This window comes from Dromaius novaehollandiae, chromosome 5 (assembly GCF_036370855.1).
Source record: "Dromaius novaehollandiae isolate bDroNov1 chromosome 5, bDroNov1.hap1, whole genome shotgun sequence".
In the NCBI taxonomy this organism is placed as follows: domain Eukaryota; kingdom Metazoa; phylum Chordata; class Aves; order Casuariiformes; family Dromaiidae; genus Dromaius; species Dromaius novaehollandiae.
The window spans coordinates 20,053,605-20,074,310 of NC_088102.1; the positions used below are offsets into that span (position 1 = coordinate 20,053,605).

Genomic DNA, 20,706 nt, shown 5'->3' on the forward strand with positions numbered 1-20,706 from the left:
TTTTCACCTGTATAAATATATGTAATAGCAGTTTACTAAAACTGTATGTAGAAATGGAAGATGTTTTACTGAAAAATGGAGTTGAAGAAAAGGAAGGTGATAGCAACTTGATGGCAGTCCAAGAATACTTGGCTATTTTATGTCTTTCAGTAAAAAAAGAAGGATTTCACACTGTCAAAAGATTTTGTGCTAAAGATGCTCTTGTGTAGTATTCTTGTAGCATATCAGGTCTAAGTTCTGGGTAATGGCTTGCACTCTTGCCCATTGCAATAATACTGTCAAATATCAATAAAGGGACTGATTTAAAATGAAATACACAGCAGAGACTCTTTCTGCTAGTCTATATTCCACTACTTGTCTTATAAGACTGCAGCCCTGAAATCCCATAAAGACACCTTTTCTGTTACATAGGTAACCAGCAGTGTAACCTTACGATCAAATTGCATAGCTATCACAGTATGTAGTAATAAGGACTCCTCAGCAGAGGAACACTGAACCTTTTTCAGTGCTAATTTCTCTGTCTTGGAGATAATTGTTTATTATTTGAGCTATTGCTGTTTATTGAAATGTGAACACTTTTTTCACACAGGCTTCACTGGGAAAAACAGAAAAAAGTAAAGGATTATTTTACAGAGCCCTTCAAAACTGTCCTTGGGCAAAGGTAAGCATAGAAAAGATAGAAACCTATAGTCAGTACTCTAATTTTTGTAGTTCTCTATTTAAAAAAAAATAGTAGTTACCATAATGAGTTGCATACAAATGAAAGGAGAGCTTTCCAAAGAAAAAATAGTATAAGATTGTTTGCAAACAAGAGATGCGTCCAAAAGGGAGACAGGTGTAGTAGTCAATGCTGTTTGCATTTCAGAACAGAAAGGTGTTGTACTGCATTAAATAAGATAGTAAATTCCTGTCTGTGTGATCTGGGAGTGACTGAGTCCTGCAGAACATATTTTATTATAAGCATGTTGTTAGCAAAAATAAGTAGACAAATTAAAATGTGTTTAGGTAATAGTTAAATTATTCAGGAATACCTGCAGCTGTGCAAGTAAAGTCTGTGTAAGCAGCAAATGCTCCAGCACCCTTTGACCTCCTTTTGATTTTTTTTGAATGAAGAGATTTAGTAAGAGTTGGAAAAGATTTGGTTAGACATCTGTATCGCTGTCACTGTAAAGTACTAATTCTGATTGTATTATTTTTAAGAAATGTATGACACTTTCTTGCATTCATGCTGCAGTGTTGTTTGCATGTGTACATACTCCTTTTTGCTAAGTATCTTGCTATGATAGAAAGATGGTAGAGAAAAATGTTTTAATTTTAACATTGTTCTTCTAGGTACTCTATATGGATGCAATAGAGTACTTTCCTGATCAGCTGCAAGAGGCACTTGATCTAATGACTGAAAAAGAATTAAGAGTGCGGGTACCTATGGAAGAGCTGGATCTACTTTTAGAGGTTTAAAAGAAGACAGTAGAAGAATGGAGAAAGTACAGAAGCTAATGCCAAAACTGGCAATTAGAACTGTCTCTTTTCAACCAAGAACTCTGTTGGGACTTGGGTACTATGTATTTAAAAACAAACAAACTTACTATATAAATTGCTATCAAAATGGAGTTCTACTAGCTGCAAGTATACTGTAAGCAAGTACTGCATTTTGCCCACAAAAATGCATCCATTTTCTCTGAAGTATTGCTGGCTTCCACAGAAGGATACCCTCACATTTCTTACTCTGTTGTTTGAAATTACATTCCCTAGAGCTCAGTGGAGATTCAGTACAAGCCAAGTATGGTTTGCTGAGGAGCACAGGAGGTAAACATCTGCCAAAAGGATGCTCCACTGTCCTCCAGTTGGCAGACTTCAGTAATTTCCTTCAGCTTGGTATGCGTGTGCGTATATATAACTACCAAGTCAAACAGCAGCTATATCTGTTCATAAACTGTTAGTAAAAGCCAAATCTTTGCTTGAGCAGCACCTATTTTGAACTTGTATTGTATGTTTTGACAAATGACCATTTTAATATGAATATTTATGAAAATATACCAGAATATTTTTAAATTTGGCTGGAATTTGAATTATTTTTGTTTCTTAATTTTAATGGGTCTGAAAATGCATTAAAACTGAAGTTGAATCTATAGTATCTCTCTCAGCAGCATGTTTTTAAAGAAGTTGTAATAATTGATTATTCCCTTTTGCCCAAATATAGGTAAATCATCATGAGAGAGGTAGAGGGTGGCTCTGTATTTATTCCTCACTGAAAAAGGCAGAACAGTCAATGCACGACTGTTCGATAGTAATTTTTATCCAATAATCAGAAAGTTCTTTACAGGCAAGCCCCTAGAGAAATAAGAAATGTGGCAACAATTTAACAATATATATTATGTTATATATTTATTTTGTAAGGCAGAAGATGCTGAAATATGTAAAAGACTAGGTTTAGCATCTCAACTTTTGAGACCTGAGCACTCACTACACATTACCTACAACGTTTCTGAGGAATGGGTTTGGATCACTAAGAATAGCACTGTCAGTCACATCGCTAGATACTTCTCCTAGAAGTAAGTCAGTCTGACTGCAGCAACAGAAAAAAAATCTGTGTAAGTAACCAGTCTTTGTCAACAACACAATTCAATTCAAACAAATATTTTATTGGGAAATGAAGTGTTTACACTGACTGAAAACCACAATCCACCAGGATTTAACCTCTTCAAGAATGAGGATTAGCTAGACTACTTGGTTTTATTTATGAGGCTGTCCTCATAACCAGAGAAAACATTCCTGATGATAGTCCCCAGATAGATGGAGCTGAGTTAAAGATAGAGTCCCTCCGGGGTTCCCTCCTGCTTCTTATAGAGAACATTCTCTTTAGATTTCTTGAAGTCTTCATTTGTTACTTTCATTCGTCGTTCCCTCAAAGCCATCAATCCAGCTTCTGTACAAATCGCCTGTCCAAGAGAAAGCAAAAAATAAGTTACTGGCTCTGTGCAGTGCCTCCAAACCACACACCAAAGACAGTTGCCTTTTCATATAGCTTGAACTAGTTTTGTAGTAATGGAAGTGAAGTGTTGGTAAAATTAAAATTCATAAGTAAGTTTGATGTTGTTCCGTAGCACTGAAGCACATAAAATAGCCTATATAAAGCTGGATGCTTATGTCCTTTTGTAGTGAACATAATGCTTCCATGACAAAAGAAAGGCAGCTTTAAAATAACACTCCACTAAGAAGCAGATTGCAGTGAGCTATTATACTTCTGCAAGGAGGTGACAGTGGAGAAAGTGATGTTGTTTGGTTAAGCTCACTCATGCAACAATTGTAGCAAGATCTGTCTACTTTAGAAATTTTACATTATGTATATCAAACGTCCTCATCTACAATTTCATCTTTCTTCTACTTGCAACATTGTCTCTAAAATGCTTCATATCCTGCAGTTTCTTTAATAGTATTAAATCACTATCTTGAACAAATATTCCACTTCTAACATTTCACATTCAGGTAACACAGATAAATACTCCTGTCAACAGAAGCTATCTGGTAATTAGCATTTTGATAAAAGTTTCCCATTTGTAAAGCCAAGTGGATGGGGCATTTACATAAAAGATATTTTAAAGCAATCTAACTGTCCCTCAGTGATATAACCACAGGAAATGAGCGAAGTTTCAAAATACAATATTTGGGGGACAGCAAAAAGGGGACTGAATTTGTGTTTTGAAGTGTAAATAATGGTGATATACAGACCTTAATATCTGCCCCAGAGAGATCATCTTTTGCCATAATCAGCTCATCCAAAGTCACATCATCTGCCAAAGTCATCCTGCTTGTGTGAATCTGAAAGATGCGTTTCTTGGTCTTTTCATCTGGTAGAGGGAACTCTATTTTCCTGTCAATACGTCCTGTGCAAGAGAAAAGTTTTCAGACTGTTTTTTTGCTTGCAACTATTGGAAACAAGTACGTTTCAAGTTTGGATTGGCAGAAGCTGTTTCTACACACTATGATCAATCATGTTTTAGAGTGGGAAGTGGAATCGGACAAGTCTGTTTGTAATTAACAAGTTATTACAGCTGAAACAGATATGTTGCTGCTATGTAAAACTGCAGATAAAGGAAGCCCGTCTGGGAGGCAAGAAAAGCCACAACTTTGATTCACATTTAAATATAAAACCAATTTGTCATACCACAGAAAAGTATTCAAGTACTTACATTCTTCTAAAAAAATTCATTCTGCTCTGAGATTAGGTTTAGCTCTGAAGTATGGAGTTTAATATTTCTGCCACAAAAAAGTTACTGTGGCAGCATAAAGAATCCTTTCTCCCTGAAAATAACCTCTTTTTTTTTTTTTATATACCAGTTCTGTGTAGCGCTGTTAAACTCAACTGAAGAAGCATTTTGTGTAAAAGGTTCTGTTGGAAGTTCCTACCCGATATTTCCTTTCTGTTAGTAGGGACAGCAGTTATTCTAGCCCTTACAGTTCTAAATTAATGACCAGTCTTTTTAGAGATCTTTTCCATCTCCAGATCAGTCTTATTCCTCTCTAGCTCTACAGTATCTTTTCCAAAAGGGGTCAATAGTATTACATACAATATTCCAGACTAATATACACAATGGTAAACTAGCCTAGGGAGCTGCTAAAATTGCCCTGATTGCTCAAGCAATCGGTATAATTTAACTATGTGGCAGGTGGATGAAGTTTCCTTCTAATGTATTTCAGATCATCCTAGCCTGTATTTTAATATTGATATGGTATTTACTACTTTGTAGTCTAATAGCAGCTGTTTTCATTTGGAGGGGCAAACCTAAACAGATGAAAAGAAACAGAATTTTTTGCAAAAGAACTCAGCTACTTCATACCATGGAGGCTTTCATGAACTCCTTGGGTCCATACATATCTAGTGACTGTTCAGAGAAGGATGATTTGCTCCAGCAGCATTAAGTTCTTTGACAAATTTATCTTAGATTTTCTTTGTTCTATTACCTTATAAGGAAAGGAAGACAGAGAGGTGTCTTTACAACCTCTTCAATACTTCAGATTTACTTGAGGACACTAATGGGAAGCTGAGCCTATTTGATCTCTCTGTTACTTTCTAACTTCTCATTTAGCAAACCCCACACATTTATGCAGGTTGTCTGTTTTGCTACATCTTTTAGTGGCCATTTGCAAATACTGCCTATGCCCGTTCAAGCTCTTGGCTCAGTATTTTATATAAATACACACACACAGAGTGAGTGAGTGTGTGTGTGTGTGTGTGTGTGTGTGTGTGTGTGTACGTACTAGTCTGCTTTCCTCCTATAGAAACCCAAACTTCAAAATAAGCAGGAGCAGTATTTCATAATCATCAAGCACTTTTAGGCTCCTTCTGAAGACTCACATTTGATGGTTTAGGCCTAAGTGCTCATCTATTAAACTGAAATGGTATTGCCCTGCCTTCCCCAGCTGCTGAAGATACATTAATGAAATACTGCTGGCCTTCTATAATTTTAACCTTAATGACAATAGCTTAATAACAAAATAGCTATGCCATCTAAATACAAAGGAAGAATATTCAAGTTATTTATATTTTTATACACACACATGTATATATGAATTATCACACTTCTCCTCTCTAGTTTTCTTCCTTGTACTTTATGCCATTTAAAATCTTGTGAATGGGCTCCAATTTAACAGATGCACTGTTAAGAAATACACTGACATTGATGAGAAAGTAAACAGACACAAACCAGTAATTTACATTATTTTCACCAGCACACCTGTCTGATAACTTGTGACAAGTCCTTTTAGAATAAAAGGAACTTGGCAAGTGTACCCAGTAGAAATCTTACCTGGCCTGATTAAAGCTGGATCCAGTGTTTCTATTCTGTTTGTGGCCATAATAACTTTAACATCCCCACGAGAGTCAAACCCATCCAGCTGGTTCAACAGCTCCAGCATTGTACGCTGGATCTCCCTCTCACCACCTGAATTTGAGTCATACCTTGGAGAAAAAGCAATATAACCAGAAAATAAGCTATGTGAATTTAAGAACACACTTCACAAATACTGCCACAAACATATAAGCAAAATGATCTATATTCTTTTTAAAGCACCTATGTTATACTGGATTTTTAAATGTTCACCTACAGAAAACAAAAAGTGGGGTTTCAGAATCTGATTATGACAACAGGTAAGTAAAAAGACAATGGATTATTCTTTTTACTATGGAAAGTAACAGCAATTACATGAAGGAAATCTCTCCCTTTTCCATGTTTACGATGTATTCTATAGTCATTCCCAGTCCTCTTGCACAATCAATTCCTTTCTAAAAAAGACAATTAACCAAAAAAAACCAAAAAACCCCCAAATCTAATTCTTAAGAAGAACTTGGAAATGCATCCACTTCAAAAAATAAAGCCACTGCATTTCAATAAATGTATCCATTAGCCTTATTAACATGGATCCTGCTTTTACTCTGCACACTTAACTAAATAGAGGTATCAATGGCTGTATTTCTTTGTGGTTTAGTTATTTAATTTGGCAGATATCGGACTACATAATCTGCATCCAAAAAAGCTCACACATTTTTTAAAATTTGAATCATTATTCTTATTTTGTGATAAAGACATTTTTTCCTTTATCTAAAACTTTAAAAGTATTTCCAATGTCATTACCTTTGGTATTAAAAATGCTTGCTGTTTCCAAACTGAATGCTAATGATGTCTGTGTCTAGTAATATGAACTCGATGGGATTTCACCTACACTTAAGTAAGACCATCATTTACTCCATCACAAAAAAATGAACATACAAAAAGATTTCATCACTCAATTTGCATAAATAATTTTTTAGAATATTAATAGGCTACTTTAAGGATTACTTGAATTGTACAGTTCCAGCCAGCCTAATGATTTTCCAGAGCAATGCAGCTCGGATACAGGCTGAGCTATAGTTTAGTGTGACACAAGCAATGTTTACCAACTTCCACCCCCATGACATTACACTTTCCAACTTAAAGCAACTGCTAAAAACTTAGTTATGAGTATTTAGCCACATACTAGGAGACACAATACATACTATATGTCTACTTATACTCTAAGTACATTGCTTTAATGTTGAATCACTAAAACAATCAAATTACTTTGTATTTGGATTTGTACTGAAGGTATTATATAAACTTACATACTGTCTCTCTAACACATTCTATCACATATACGTTACAAGATGCCAAGAGAACAGAGGGTAAGTCTCTGGACATATCTTTGCTAGTAAGAAAAGGCTGTGATGTATTTTAGTTTCAAAGAAATTATTCTAAGTTTTAAAAACAAAAAACAGTTTACATCAAGAATACTGTTGTCAGAATGGCAGTAAAGAAGGTGAACATCAATTTGGTTGCAAAATAACTGTTTCTAGTGAAGCTTTAATTGTCCTTAGCAAAACAACTCTGCATGAAATGGAAGCTAGAATGCTGTACCTCTTTGTACCAATGGCATCAATTTCATCAATGAAGACAATTGACGGAGCGTGCTCTTCAGCTACACGGAAGAGTTCACGCACAAGCTTTGGACCATCACCCAAGTATTTCTGTATAAGTTCTGAACCAACAACTCTCAGGAAGGTTGCTGAAGTTTGGTTTGCCACCGCTTTGGCTAGTAATGTCTTTCCTATTTTCAATTGCAAAGAAATAACGTAGTTAGCTTGCAGGCAAAGTATGTGTTTTAAAAAAAAGATTCACCACAGACTTGGCAATGGCAAGCGTAACTTATTTTAACAGTGTAGCACACATGTTACTGTAATATAAGATACCTGTGCCAGGTGGGCCATAGAGAATGACTCCTTTGGGTGGCTTTATACCCATCTCTTCATAATATTCAGGATGGGTGAGGGGAAGCTCCACAGACTCCTGCATTGCAAAAAAACAAATGAAATGGTATTTTTATAAACACTGAGCACTCTCCATAGAAGTTGCAAGGTTCTTGAGAACTGCATTACTAAAGGCAATTAAGGCAAAAAGACCTTGAAAAACATCTGTTAAAAAAAAAAAAAAAAAAAAAAAAAAAAAAAAAAAGACTTCATGTTCCAAAAGAGCTATTTTTAACAGGTCTCCTATTATTGTTTCCACTTAAGATATGAAAGAGAAGCAGCGTGAGTGTTCCCCTTCTTCCAATCTAAATGTACCATGCTGAATTCGGAACACAGGTGTTCCTGACTAACCTGTACTAAGGACACCACAAAAAAAAAAAAAAAACCCTTAATAACGCCTTCCATGAGTTACCAGGTATTACATATCAATATTGTAAGAGAATTTGTGATTTTGAATGCCCAACCTGAATCACTTCAAAAGTCTACTTGTCACAAGGTTCAGACTGGATGCTACTGAAAAAAAACCCCAAACAAAAAAAAACCCCAACCCACAAGCCACCTCCCTCCTGATTTTCTTAGACTGAATGACACTCAAGGCAATCTCTGTGCTTTTTGGAATTTCTCTCATCTTGTAATAGTCAAGAACTTTACAACAAATTATGCATTGCAAAATAACATTATTGCAGAGGTTTTATAAATTCAGTGCTCTACAGATTCTACAGCATCTGTGAAAAGCTTTTGTGCATAGTTTGTGAAGGGGTACACTACTCACTTAAGAGAGTTATTTCAGTTCATGAGTCTGTCTAGAAATGACATGCACTGCAGTGGGGTCCTGCAGTTCTTGGCTCAACAGCTACGCGAACAGCTTACTTAACAGTGTGTATTAGTACACGTGAATACCTTGATTTCTTGGATCTGGTTGTCAAGGCCACCAATGTCAGCATATGTTTCTTGAGGAGCTTTCTCAACTTTCATCACAGTAACTAAAGGGTCTGTGTCATCCATTAGAACTCCTATCACAGCATGAACCTAATTCAAGCATTAAGAGTTGTCAGAGAAAGCAAGCAGCATTTCTAATGCAACCTCAAACCTAAACCTAATGCCCATTTGTACAGATTCATTAAATAAGCAGTATTAATTCTCAGAGCCTATGCTCCTGAGATTCTCAGAACAAAGTCCAGCTAAAAACAGTACAAGAACTTGCACTTCATTTTCTCATCCTGTTTTATAAAGACAACTCACCTTATGATTTAGCAAAACAGAGCAGCCTGGCTCTAGTAGATCCTTGTCCACAAAAGACAGAATACTGACATAGTGTTCTGACCCTACTGACGTAGATACGATAGCATGATTATCGTCGATGATCTCCTCCAAGGTACCCACAGACATCGGTGTTCCCCTCAGATCATCCACCTTTGATCTTTCTTCCTGTTGTCAAAAAACCCCAAGAAACACAACTCAAAAACTCAGGCTAATGGTTTTGGCAGAGTTTAACTGTGTTGTATTTAAGTTTAAGGTAATACATAAAAAAGCCCTACACATTTGGGAGATTCACTTTATTGTCCAATTCATTTTAAAAGCACTTAAAGAAAAATTGTCTTTTTCCTATACAACACTGGCTCAACAGTTCACACTGAAAGTACAGAATAGTTTTTGCTATGGTTGTTCTAAGCTTTTGGAGGCAGCAAAAGCATAGGTTGTTAACAAAATCCCCTATTATTTTAGGTGTATGGACACTACTATAGAACTGTGCTAGAGATCTGGGAGCTCCACTTTGACAGACCACCGAAAACCAAACATCACCAGTGTTGTCTTATCTGTAGTAACCTTTGCTTGGACTAAACACACTAATCCATTAGAAAAAAATATCCTGTCTTCTGTACAGCAACTGAGACTTAATGACTAATCATAATAAGCTTAACATGTTCAGATTGGCTTACACATTCATGGCACTATTTCCATTACTTTTGTATGAAGTGATTTACATTACAGCACCCATTTTAATGTTGGAAGTAACAGTTCACTCAAAACTCACCTCTTGTTTTTCTTCCAAAGGTTTCATTTGTTCTTGATTTCTGATAAATTCTTCCTCCATTAACAAATAATCTTTAATTCTCTCTAATTTTAACAATTTGAGTCTGCATTGTGTGTGAGGAGTCACTGTAATCAAAGTCGAATCACAATATTTTAGACAGAGTTTGACATGGTCCAACTATTCATTAATTCCTTACCAAAAAAAAATGCTTTAATTCTTCTGAATATATATATTCATATCTCTCTCTATATACATATTTCTGAATATAACTTCTATATAAGCTGCAAAAGAAGACAAGCTTTAGTAGTGGATTTCAAAGCACTCGTTATTTAAACGTAAGTTTTATATTCATCCTACATCAATTAAAAAGGTATTATCTAATTAAACACAGCAGATTTTTGATACATTTGGAGGAAACCAATCACATTGTTGGTCTTATTTGTAGGAAAAAGAGGCTTTGGTATGTGTTAATCTATTGCTAGAGCTTTCAGTGAACAGGTCAGTGCCATGACCAGGGAAAAGGTGACAATGTTGCAAAAAATGCAGTCAATCATTAGTTCTTTAGCTCACTCTGGAATCCCTAACCACTCCTGTAATGATATAGCCTCATATTATTTCCCTTTCATGGGTCTACAGTATGGCCATAGGTTCTCAGGAGGCCTCCAGCAGGCTCTGTCAAGACAATGAGACAGAAAAGCCAAAAGACAGGGGGACGCCTGAGAAATCTACTGATCAGAATCAGAAATAATTATTTTAAAGAAATTACTTCTAGTTAACAAAGCATATGCAATCTTCCAGTAAGGTTAAAAGTAAAGCCCTTGAAAAATGTAAATTCTATAGATAAAGCTAAAAATCAGTAGGAGTATCGCTTTCTAGGCAGATTTATGAATGACTCCCAGTGCCTTGCTGAAGTCCCTGAAATTAGGGTAAGGCTCCAGCAAAACAAAAGCTTACCATTTCATGACAAGTTTATTCAAATACATAGGGAATATAATAATCTTACTCAAAATATGCAACTCCATTTCCAGAGGAATGTCTACAAAATCTAACTCATCAGGTTAAATATTTATTCCTTCCTGCTAGCTCAAATGGATATAAGGAACTACTGTTTATACAAGCCAATGAAATGATTGGTCACTATTTTACTTATCCCACTGTAATTCTTCATCAAAAGCACTTTTTAAAAATAAGGTTTCCCCTACTTTTCTTCTAATTTCAGCTTCTGTCTCCCTTATATGGGAATCCACATGTATGAAATGCATCTTGTACGATAATAACCTTATTTTGTATGTTTAAAAAATTTTCTATGCTTTAAAATTACATTTGGCTTCATGGTTGAAACACTTGAGGCTTGGGCCCTATATACACCCATGTCTAGGGAGAGGCCTGTTCTGCTGTTCTTGAAGGCCAGGCAGTCCGCAGGACTGCTGGGGACAAGCCGCGTGGTACTCACCCAGTGGGAGTTTGCTGGCAGCATCTGGTCCCTTTGTTTTCTTCTTCTTTTTCCCCACTCTGGTTGGAACTGGAGGTTCATATTTCTTCTTCTTATCCTTTTAAATAATATAAAGAGAATTCCATAAAAAAAAAAAATCAGGAAATTAACAAAAAAATACACACAGGTGTCAGGCACTCGGACTAAGAGAGAGCTCAACTTAAGCTGAATGGCTACATAACAAAACCAAGTTTTGTTTCCGTCTCCTTTATGGTATATAGTAAAATGGCCAAAAAGAATATTCTTTTGAAGGTTCTTAAAAAATTTTTCCTGTTTGTTCTATATCCCTTTTTAATGAAGATTTCTGCCAACTTTTGATGACTAAAAAACATAGAAGGCTGAAATCTGAAGTAAACCACAAACAAAAAAAAATCACGCGTGGAAGTCAGATCTGAGGGTGAGGAAAACATTAAAATACCCCAAAAGTGTTGAGATTCAATCTGTATGTAACATGCATTCAGCTTCCCATTTCATATACAGTTTGGAGATAGAAGTATAATACTATTGCAAAGGAAAACAAAAGGGCCTCTAAGGATCCACAATACAAAGTAACACTTCATGTAGTTGCAAATAGTGTCACTTTCATACCAAAGCCAGTTACTCAAATGACACTTTGAAGATATCTAATGTTTTCTAATCCAGACAGATTTATAGTTTCATTTTGTTAAATAAATCAGTATTGCCAAGTACTTTTCTGTTACAGTTACTTTAACAGCAACCTATTTTCTCCAACATGCATCAGCAACAGAAATAAGACATTTCAACAAAAAATGAGAAAAAGTGTACTTTTGTGCAGCTCAGAGTACAAGAAATAAAAGAATTGTAAGATAAACCTATTGTAGTGAGCCTCTGAAAGACACCTGTAGTAAGAAAAGGCATTGCTTTTCTGTTAATTACCTTGTCATCCTTCTTGCCACCACCAGGACCATGTCCACCACTCTGACTTTGACCCTAAGTAACAGATGACAACAAAGTCAATATAAAAACATTGCTACAAATCTTGAAACCTAAACTGATCCACGTGAAAGAAAATCACAATTAGATGCATGTATCTAAATAAAATACTAACATATTCCAAATAGTGGTCCAAAGTCAGTGAATAAATAGGAGAAACGTGGACTTATGAGGTAGGGAAGGACATTTTTATTGGTATGTTTTGGACTGATACGACATTGAACTGTGCTGTTACATTATAGTTTTAGTTCACTCCTCGCTAGCATAAAAGAGCGAACGCCACTAAACAAAACACTACAAAAAGTCTCTGGCCCTTTTCGTTCTCCTGTAAACCGGTTACCTTGTTCCGCCTCCCACCGACAGAACCAAGTAACGTTCCTGTCTGCGGGACCCGAAACCTGCGCCGAAGCCCGCGCGAGGCCTAACCGGCCTCCCCAGCGGCGATGCCCAAACGCGCTGGGTGACTCGGCGCGGCCGGGCAGAAGTGGCCCGGCACACCCCAGCGCGCACAGCCGGGTCGCTCTGCGCAACTGGCACCGAGACCAGCCCCCGGCGGCCGCGAGTCGCGGCAGACAACGGTGCCCGCCCCGCGGGCGGCGCGGCTGCTCCCGGAGCCCCCCGGGCCGGCTCGGCCAACGCCTGCCCCCCCACCCCCCGAGAGCGGCTGTTAAACGGCCGGGCGCGCGCCCCAGCCCCGCGGCCCGCCGGAGGGGCGCCCCCGGCTGCCGCGGCCCAGCGCGGGCGGGCGGTGACTCCGCAAAATCCCGGGCGGTAGCGGCAGGATGCCTGAGGAGGCAGCAGCCCCGCCGCCGCCAGCCCCAGAGCGGCGGCCGCAGCGGCCCCGACGGCTCCGGCTCCGGCTCCCGCCCCCACACAGCCCCGCGCCCCGAGGGCTGGGGGCCGCCGCCCGCTCACCATCTCCCTGCGTCCCGCACCGGAAGCGCTGCACCCGCGGTGCCGGAAAGGGGCGCGGCGCGGCGGCGGCGGAGTCGCTACGGCGTGCGGCGAGGCCCAAACGCGATCGCGGCGCGGGCGGGGCAGGAGGCGCACGGCCCGTGCACTAGGCGCGCTGGGCGGCGGGTGGCGCAGCCGTTGGTGGCCGTTGGCGGCCGTTGGCTGTTGCTCGCCGCACGCAGCTGGGCCGCCCCTCTCCCGCTCGGCCGTGGCGCCGGCCGCCGCCCCCGCGGGCCCGTGCCCTGCGGCGCGCTGCCGACGGCGGGTGTCGCTGCCGGGACGCGGGCCGCCGTCGGGGGAGGCGAGTCCGCGCACCCTGGAGCCGCTCGCTTCCCCGCGGAGAGGCGCCGCCGGGCGGCCCTTTGCGGCGTCGCGCAGCCGGCGGGCAGCAGGGGGCCCCGCCGCTCCCCGCGGCAGACGGGCCGTGGCGCGGGCGGCGTCTCCCGCCTCAGCGGCGCGCCGGTGCCCCCGGCCCAGCGCAGCGGTGCGCTTTAGCCAGCGGCGTTCGGTGTTTGCTTTTAAACGGAGTTAGTTGCCCAGACTCCCCTGCTTTTGTTCTGCCTAGCAGATAGTTGTTTCCTCTATAATGTTACGAGTGAAAGCCATCAGGTTTGCTGTTATTACCGACTGCAAACGTATCTTGGCTCAAAACATGTCTGAATTACTCCTGAATGCCCCGAACTGTTTACTGAAGGAAAATGAAGTGGTTTCTGTTCCCCTCGGCAAACAATTAGTGGTCACATTGGGATGGAATACCATTTCAGATGAATACCAGTTTTCATTTTCCTGAATTAAAATGGCTAAGTGGAGAAGAAATGCCATCCGTCAGCAATCCGATAACAGCAGCTTTTGTTTCAAAAGTGTAAATTTGTCTGCTCAGCTCTAGAAAGCTAGAAAACAAGGTTCTTTTCCCCATGAGATACTTCTCAGATATTCTTGCACTTTAGTATGCATTGTTCACATTAAAACAATAAGCTTGTGATACATATTAAAGCTCACAATCAATCAGCCACTACAATGTTACTATCCATAAAAATTATACTGAAAGTTCTGAATGCACTGAAAAAAGTATGTCTTAATCCTGTTAGTTCAAGCTACCTCCCTTAAGCACTACAGAGTAAGAGAGGGGTTTTCCCTGACAGAACAAAACACTTTGGCTCTATTATACCACATCTGGAAATCTTAGAATTTGCATTCTCTCACTTGCTTTTGTATTAAGTACGGGACTGTCAGCTTGTGAAGCTGTCTTGCTCATGTCAGGTGTCATGAGAGCTGCTTTAAAATATGTAATCATAAAGGACTTGTAGGTAACAACCAAATCTTTCATGAATTCATAAATGTCACTGACTTAGAAAGCCTTACACACATTGCAAAGTCTGCTTTTAATGTGTGGCCTGGTACTGTGAAGGAAGGTATGTGAGCACTATAGAGGGTGGCAGCTTTAGACCACAGTAAAGTGGCCTGCAGATAGGAAAGGAACAAAACCAGTGCTAATGCTTTGCAATATTGGTGGAAGTATCTTCTACTGAGACCAGGTCTGGACTAGCACAGTGAGTACTGCTTACGACAAGTGTTTTCAGAGGGGTACTAGTGCTGGTTGTTCTCCACCTGTATCTTGAGATACCCTGCATTTTAATTGTTCCAGCAGTATAAACAGGAATTAACTGTGTGAATAAAAACCCAGTAGCTCTTCTTCCAAAAGTTAATTTTGCTGTGGGGAGACTGGCAAATATTCTTTGTGACTTGCATTTAAAGTTTTTTTTTTTCTTTTCCTCTAGACCTGATGCTTCCTTTTGTCTCTTTCATCAGCTGGTTAATTTAAAAGCATAATCTTTTCTTTGGTGCAAGAATTGCTTTTCTTACAAGTAGCAGTGTAAGAACACTGCAAAAATTTTCAGCAAACATCTCCCCCAAAATAAACATAGCATTTACTGCTTACAATGAGCTCTACATATATGCAACATTTCTGGGGAAGTATATGGGAAACTTTCCTTGACTACTACTGAGATTCTTAAAAGTACAGATTAAACACAAGCATGTGCTCATTTGTTCCAAACAGCGCACAAAAGGCAGTACAATATATTACCTTTACTCAGGTAAAGACTAGATATAATCCTATTAAGTGAAAGTGCAAGGGTTACTTTTGCCCAGTTCTGTACCTGGCACTACTAAGAGCCAAAAAACTATTCTGGATAGACTCTGTTCTATACTGCATGTATGCACAGTGCCTCACAAAGTAGGTCCCAGCCTTGTTTGGGACCCACAGTGGTTGCTCCCTACCTACTCGTTGCAGTACCAGTATCTGTGTTGCTAATGAACTTAATGGATTTTCAGATACTTTCTCTCCTTTGGGATGAAAACTCCATGACAAGGTTTTGCATCATCGCCTGGGGAGTTGGTGTGAAAGGATTTTTTTTTTTGGTGACTATCACTAGCAGCAGAAAGGTTTTCATCAAGATGAAGGTATAGTCTAAAAATTGCTATATTCTGCTTTCACCTGATCTTTGGATGTTAACCAGCAGGTAGAGTATATTTACATCTACGACAGTTTTCAGTGTGAAGATTAGAGCACTCATGAAACAGACGTTCATTTTAGAGCAGTCAGTAAGATGTTTTGCTGTTTGCTTTGATGTTGTCTTTTCTTTCATATTTTCTCTAGAATTCACTTCTGAGAATAAGGAACTTTGTTTATTAAGTTTTAATGTAGCCCTGGCTCAGCTGTGTAGAAAGGTAAGGGGATGGAGGATTAGGACTGCAACTACAGACTTATCCTTCCAAAACATTTGACTCAATTTGAAGCTTTGATTACTAAAGTTTTGTTTAGAAGAAAGATAAAGGTTACTAGAAGCATTCTTTAAAAGCAGGTAATAAAGTTTTATACACTTAAGCATTGCAATAATCAGCTTAGAGGTTTATTATTTAAGATTGAAGTATTCTATAAAAATTTTCTGTGATGAAAAATAAGGTTTTTTTAAATCCTCATGGAAAGAAGATGTCTTAGTGAGCACATGAACCTTAAAATCTTGACCTAAAGGCTGCAGTGTCAGTACCCTGAGGGAGAAAAAGTTGTCATGAAAGCTAGCTAAACAGAGTATCTATTAAACTTAAAGTATCCATCTCATCAGCTTGTGTAAAAATAGTAATAGTGGTTTTCTGTGGTTTTGTTGTTCACACATTTTGGGCCAAACTCTGTTGTCTGATCAGTAAATGCAGGTCTATGGAAGGCTGTGGAAGTGCAGATGTGCCAGTGGAAGCTGGAAGCAGGGTATTCCCTAAAAACAGTGCTTCTGCGTGGAGTGGGCAGAGACGCTGTCAGCGAGGGATTAACTTGCATGCTGCAGTGTTAAACTGGGGCAGCGATCACTGTTTAGGAATAGAAAGGCATTAATAAAACTTTTCCATTAAAAAAGCCAAGTAGAATGGATTGACAATGTTGATGTTTTTCCCAGATTTTCCTTGAATAAAGAAATTAATTGAAACAAACCTTTTCTACCGTCTTACTTCTGAAAAAAATTACTTTCCAAAGCAAAATGTCTAACCAGATATTCCTAACTAGCTCCAGGAAGAAGTGACTAGTTTGTTTATTTTTCCCGATCAACAATACATTTAAAGCTGGGCAAAGCTGGTTTTGTTCCTGTAGCCAGAAAGGCAACTGAATACATTAAAGATTTATTTGAAGGGCAGCATCTACTTGATGCCAAGTAGAATGGAGTAAAGCAGAACAATTTCTAATCTGCAAAGGTCACAGTTCATTCCAATCATACTGTTACATATGGAACAAAGTATTCCGCTTACATGTGTATATTTGAGAGAAAGATCAGAATGAAAGGAAAAATTATCAACAACTGAACAACAAGATTCATAAGGAAATATACATACGTGTTTCATTTTCAGTGTAATGATTATCAAGGGGGCAGCTGAGCATTAGAGCAAATGTTCAGTCTCAGGAACTGGATTAATTACATTGCACCTACCTGCAGGACGCCACAACTGTAATTTTCCCTTTCTGTATCTGTCCCTTCCCATTTCCATGCTGGCTGCACTGGGGGTTGATGAGTGTTGCAGCTGATATTTTTAAGCCTATTTTTCTGAAGTATCTATTAATTAGGATAGCTTATCTGCATCATTTTATCTTCAAGCACCTATTCCACAAAACAGCTCCCGCTGATATCTGTCAGTGTTGTGAAGTCTGAGCATCACTGGAAACCAAACTTACTGGAGCAGGGATTATTTGAATCTGGACCAGCAGAAATCAAAGCATCCAAAGCAAATGAATAGTTTAGAAAACGTTGATAGTAAAATCCTTTGGAATCTCTCAGTGCAGTAGGAAAGCCTGGCACCTCCAATGCTTGCTCATACGTGTTTTTAGAATACAGTAGAATAAGTCATTATATTAAAATGATAGTTGTAATATACTTTGTTTTTAGATGGTCTCATTTGCTAGCCTCAAAGCAACACACAGTTCCCCAAAGAAGTTAAACCTCATAGTATTGTAGAAGGCAGGTAGGTGAAGGAGATTACCTCGATCTTATCATCAAACAGCTGAACTGAAATTACATCTCACTTAGTGTAAGCGCTATCAGAATTAAACCAATTGACTCTGGTGGCAAATGCATTCCCAAAAGTGATGGCAAAATTTCGCCCTAAGTGTTCCAGTGAGTGAAATCAGTGTAAGATCAAAGTGGCTTCCTAAATCCAACTAAAAGTGAGTGTAAAAATAAAATGTCTTTCTCCATGTTTTTGAAACAGTCATTGGCAAAATACTAGGTATTCTGTGACTTATTAGCTCTTGTATTTCTGTAAGAAAAAGTCCTTTAGTACTTCAGCAACAAGCAAAGAACTATGTTGCTATGGTGACTTTTTGTTGTATGGCAGGCAAATGTAATAATCAGTTGATTTGTTCATAAGTTCTAACATATTTGCCAACCTGTATTTTGTAGGGTTTTTGGTAGCTTTACGAAAGGTAACACAGAGGACTACTGGAAGAGGAAATTACTAAATCTGGGGAAAGGAGAAAAGAGAACTGAGGAAATATGAAGGTAAATAAACCAAACAAAACATAGAGTTCCTCACCTGGCCGATTGCTGATGTTGGAATGGTGCCAGCACCCCACACTCCTCAGAGTCAACCCCTTGATACACTATTAGTCTAGGATGGTTTTAACAAACTGAATACTTCTTCATTAATTGCATCAACATCCACATAAATGGAGTTTGTTCCAAAGCCACTTTGCACGGCCCCGTTAATTGATGAACACTGAAATAATTTTCATGGAAAGAGGGAAACATGAAATCTCCTTTCCCTCATTTCCCAGAAAGTAGTATTTCTAAAAGTACATATGAATGCTCTCTAAAAATTATACTGACTACTCAGGCTGTGAGTATGAAATTCTTAGACAGTAATAGCTGTTTGCCAAGTCTGTATGCTCCATTTAGTTATTAACTACTAATGATGTGAATGTTTTTTTCCTGTGAAAGGGCAGAGTTGTTGTAATTACTTATCTAATGCTGTAAGTGCTCATGCTTTGCAAAATTCAAGTATGGTGTTGTGCCTGCTTCGCAGGGCTTATATTCTCACGGTCTGTATGGTTACAGGAGGGAGGGTGGAGGGCAAAGCACATGAACACAGAAACACCAGCAAAGGATTCATTAAAGACAGTAGTTTTGAGAAGAGGCTTGAAGTCAGAGAGCACTTAGGGACAATCCCAAAGCCTATTGAAGCAGATAGAAAGAAAGGCTGAATCTAATAATGAATAGCATAAGTGGACTGAATGCACCAGGGTATTAAAGAGAAGCAGAAAGAGGGGAGAATGGAGAGAACTATAGCTGGCGTAGGAAAATGGGAAGGCATTGTCTGAGGCATCAGAAAAACAAGCAGAATAATCTCAATGTCTCTAATATCTAGGAGTCAGTAATTTCACCACCTTACTGCAGTAATTAAGCTGAAAATATGTTGGTTTTAATTGCTCCTCACTGAAGCACTGGTTCTGCATTAATCTGCTGGCTATAAAATAGTCACTCCTGTCTGTCATTTCCTGCAACATTGTAATCTAATACTACACAAGCATCTCACCATATTCACATCCTCTATTGAATAATTGTGGCTTCAGTTTCATGATGCATAGTCTGTTCAATCAATCTCTAATTGCAGCGCTATCTGAAGCTATGTTTGATACACCTATGTAATTATGTTTACTGTTAATAATGCAAATAGAATCTGCTGAGTTGGTCAAATCAGTCATCCTCGCTTGCTAGCAGCAGTTTCTACAGCTGATTTTTTTCAGCTGCTGAGAAACTGTTTTTTCTAGTTCTCCTTTGATCACTCACACAAAGGATGCTCTTATTGAAGGAAATCTGTGAAAACAGGAGCTAAAAACCCATTGTGGAAATGTCAGCACTTACTATAGAGGCCGCATGGAACTTCTTGCCTATCCAAAACGGCTGGAGAAGGCCCTGAATTCAGTGAAATGGATGTAGTCCTGCTGTGTATAGTGAGGGATGAGAAGTGCATGAATTCCTCCTTGCTTTAGATATTGCTTCATTTGGGCTTTTCTAATACTGGGAAGGGTGATTAATCCAAGACTGTGTGGAGATGCCAGTCTCCTCCGGAAAAGCTTAAGGGAAACAGAAGAAGTAGGCAGGGGGTACTGTGGCTCTGAAGCTGTACTATCTTTTACTAAGAAGCCTGTTGGAAAACCTTTGTCCCTCCCTGATGCAGGTTGTTTCCTGTACCAATCCCATTCAAAGTTAGCCTTGGCAAAGGATTTCAGATATAGGTTTGTAACTAGTGAGATTGTCCTTATTTTGTCCTGTAAAAATAACTTTCCACTTCAGTTTCCTTCTTTTTCATCCACAGCAGTTTTCTTCATACTGTATTACTCAAATATTACATCTATCAAGATGATACGCTCTATAAATTAGTGTAGTGTGAAGTATTTAAAGACACATATAAGTTTGATTTTTAGGATTTTATTTTTCACTGTTTTTCAATAACATCAAACTATGCTGAGTTCATATGATGGCATTTTGTGTATCACTCTTTTCTTTGACAATATTTTGCTTTGGAAGCCATGCAATTTATTCTTAACTTTATCGGAAACATGTAGAATTACCTGTTGTGTTAATGACTTGTTGAATGGCAACATGAAGAGGTTGTAGTGCTTTGGCAACAGGCTGATGTGCTTTTTTCTTCATGTCCAAAAGTATTACACCACATCAGCCCAAGGAATGCAACAGTTGTGCTGTGATCATTTTGTAGGATTTGTATATTTCTCCTTTAGCAAAAGAGGAGGGCTTAAGCCAGAGATATATAGAATTATACAAGTTAGAGGTAGAGGAGACCTCACTTTTTGCAGAAGTTTCTCAATTTGCAGAAAGAGCTAAATGTGGCTGGTAACGTATTAGCAGTAGGTATGGTCTAACCTATGAGAGTGCCCAGGCTGAAGTGACCAAT

General features: G+C 38.9%; 2 protein-coding genes across 8 annotated transcripts in view; one reads left to right on the forward strand and one right to left on the reverse strand.

The window, feature by feature from the left end:
- Nucleotides 1–2,052, forward strand: part of NRDE2 (NRDE-2, necessary for RNA interference, domain containing) — a 60,809-nt gene extending 58,757 nt beyond the window's left edge. For all 7 annotated transcript variants that reach the window (XM_064512197.1, XM_064512196.1, XM_064512199.1 and 4 more), the window contains 2 exons: nt 590–661; nt 1,333–2,052. In XM_064512197.1, the coding sequence (XP_064368267.1) occupies nt 590–661; nt 1,333–1,458 (198 nt within the window). In that variant the 3' untranslated portion in view covers nt 1,459–2,052. The remainder of the gene's footprint in view (nt 1–589; nt 662–1,332) is intronic.
- A 569-nt stretch (nt 2,053–2,621) lies between these two features.
- PSMC1 (proteasome 26S subunit, ATPase 1) lies at nt 2,622–13,372 on the reverse strand. The gene is made up of 11 exons (XM_026112514.2): nt 13,216–13,372; nt 12,244–12,297; nt 11,308–11,404; nt 9,855–9,979; nt 9,062–9,247; nt 8,720–8,848; nt 7,763–7,859; nt 7,431–7,620; nt 5,808–5,959; nt 3,730–3,884; nt 2,622–2,939 (listed from the first exon to the last, which is right to left on the reverse strand). The coding sequence occupies exons 1-11, from the start codon at nt 13,216–13,218 to the stop codon at nt 2,805–2,807; spliced, it is 1,323 nt and encodes a 440-aa protein (XP_025968299.1). The 5' UTR covers nt 13,219–13,372; the 3' UTR covers nt 2,622–2,804.
- Between the last annotated feature and the right edge of the window lie 7,334 nt (nt 13,373–20,706).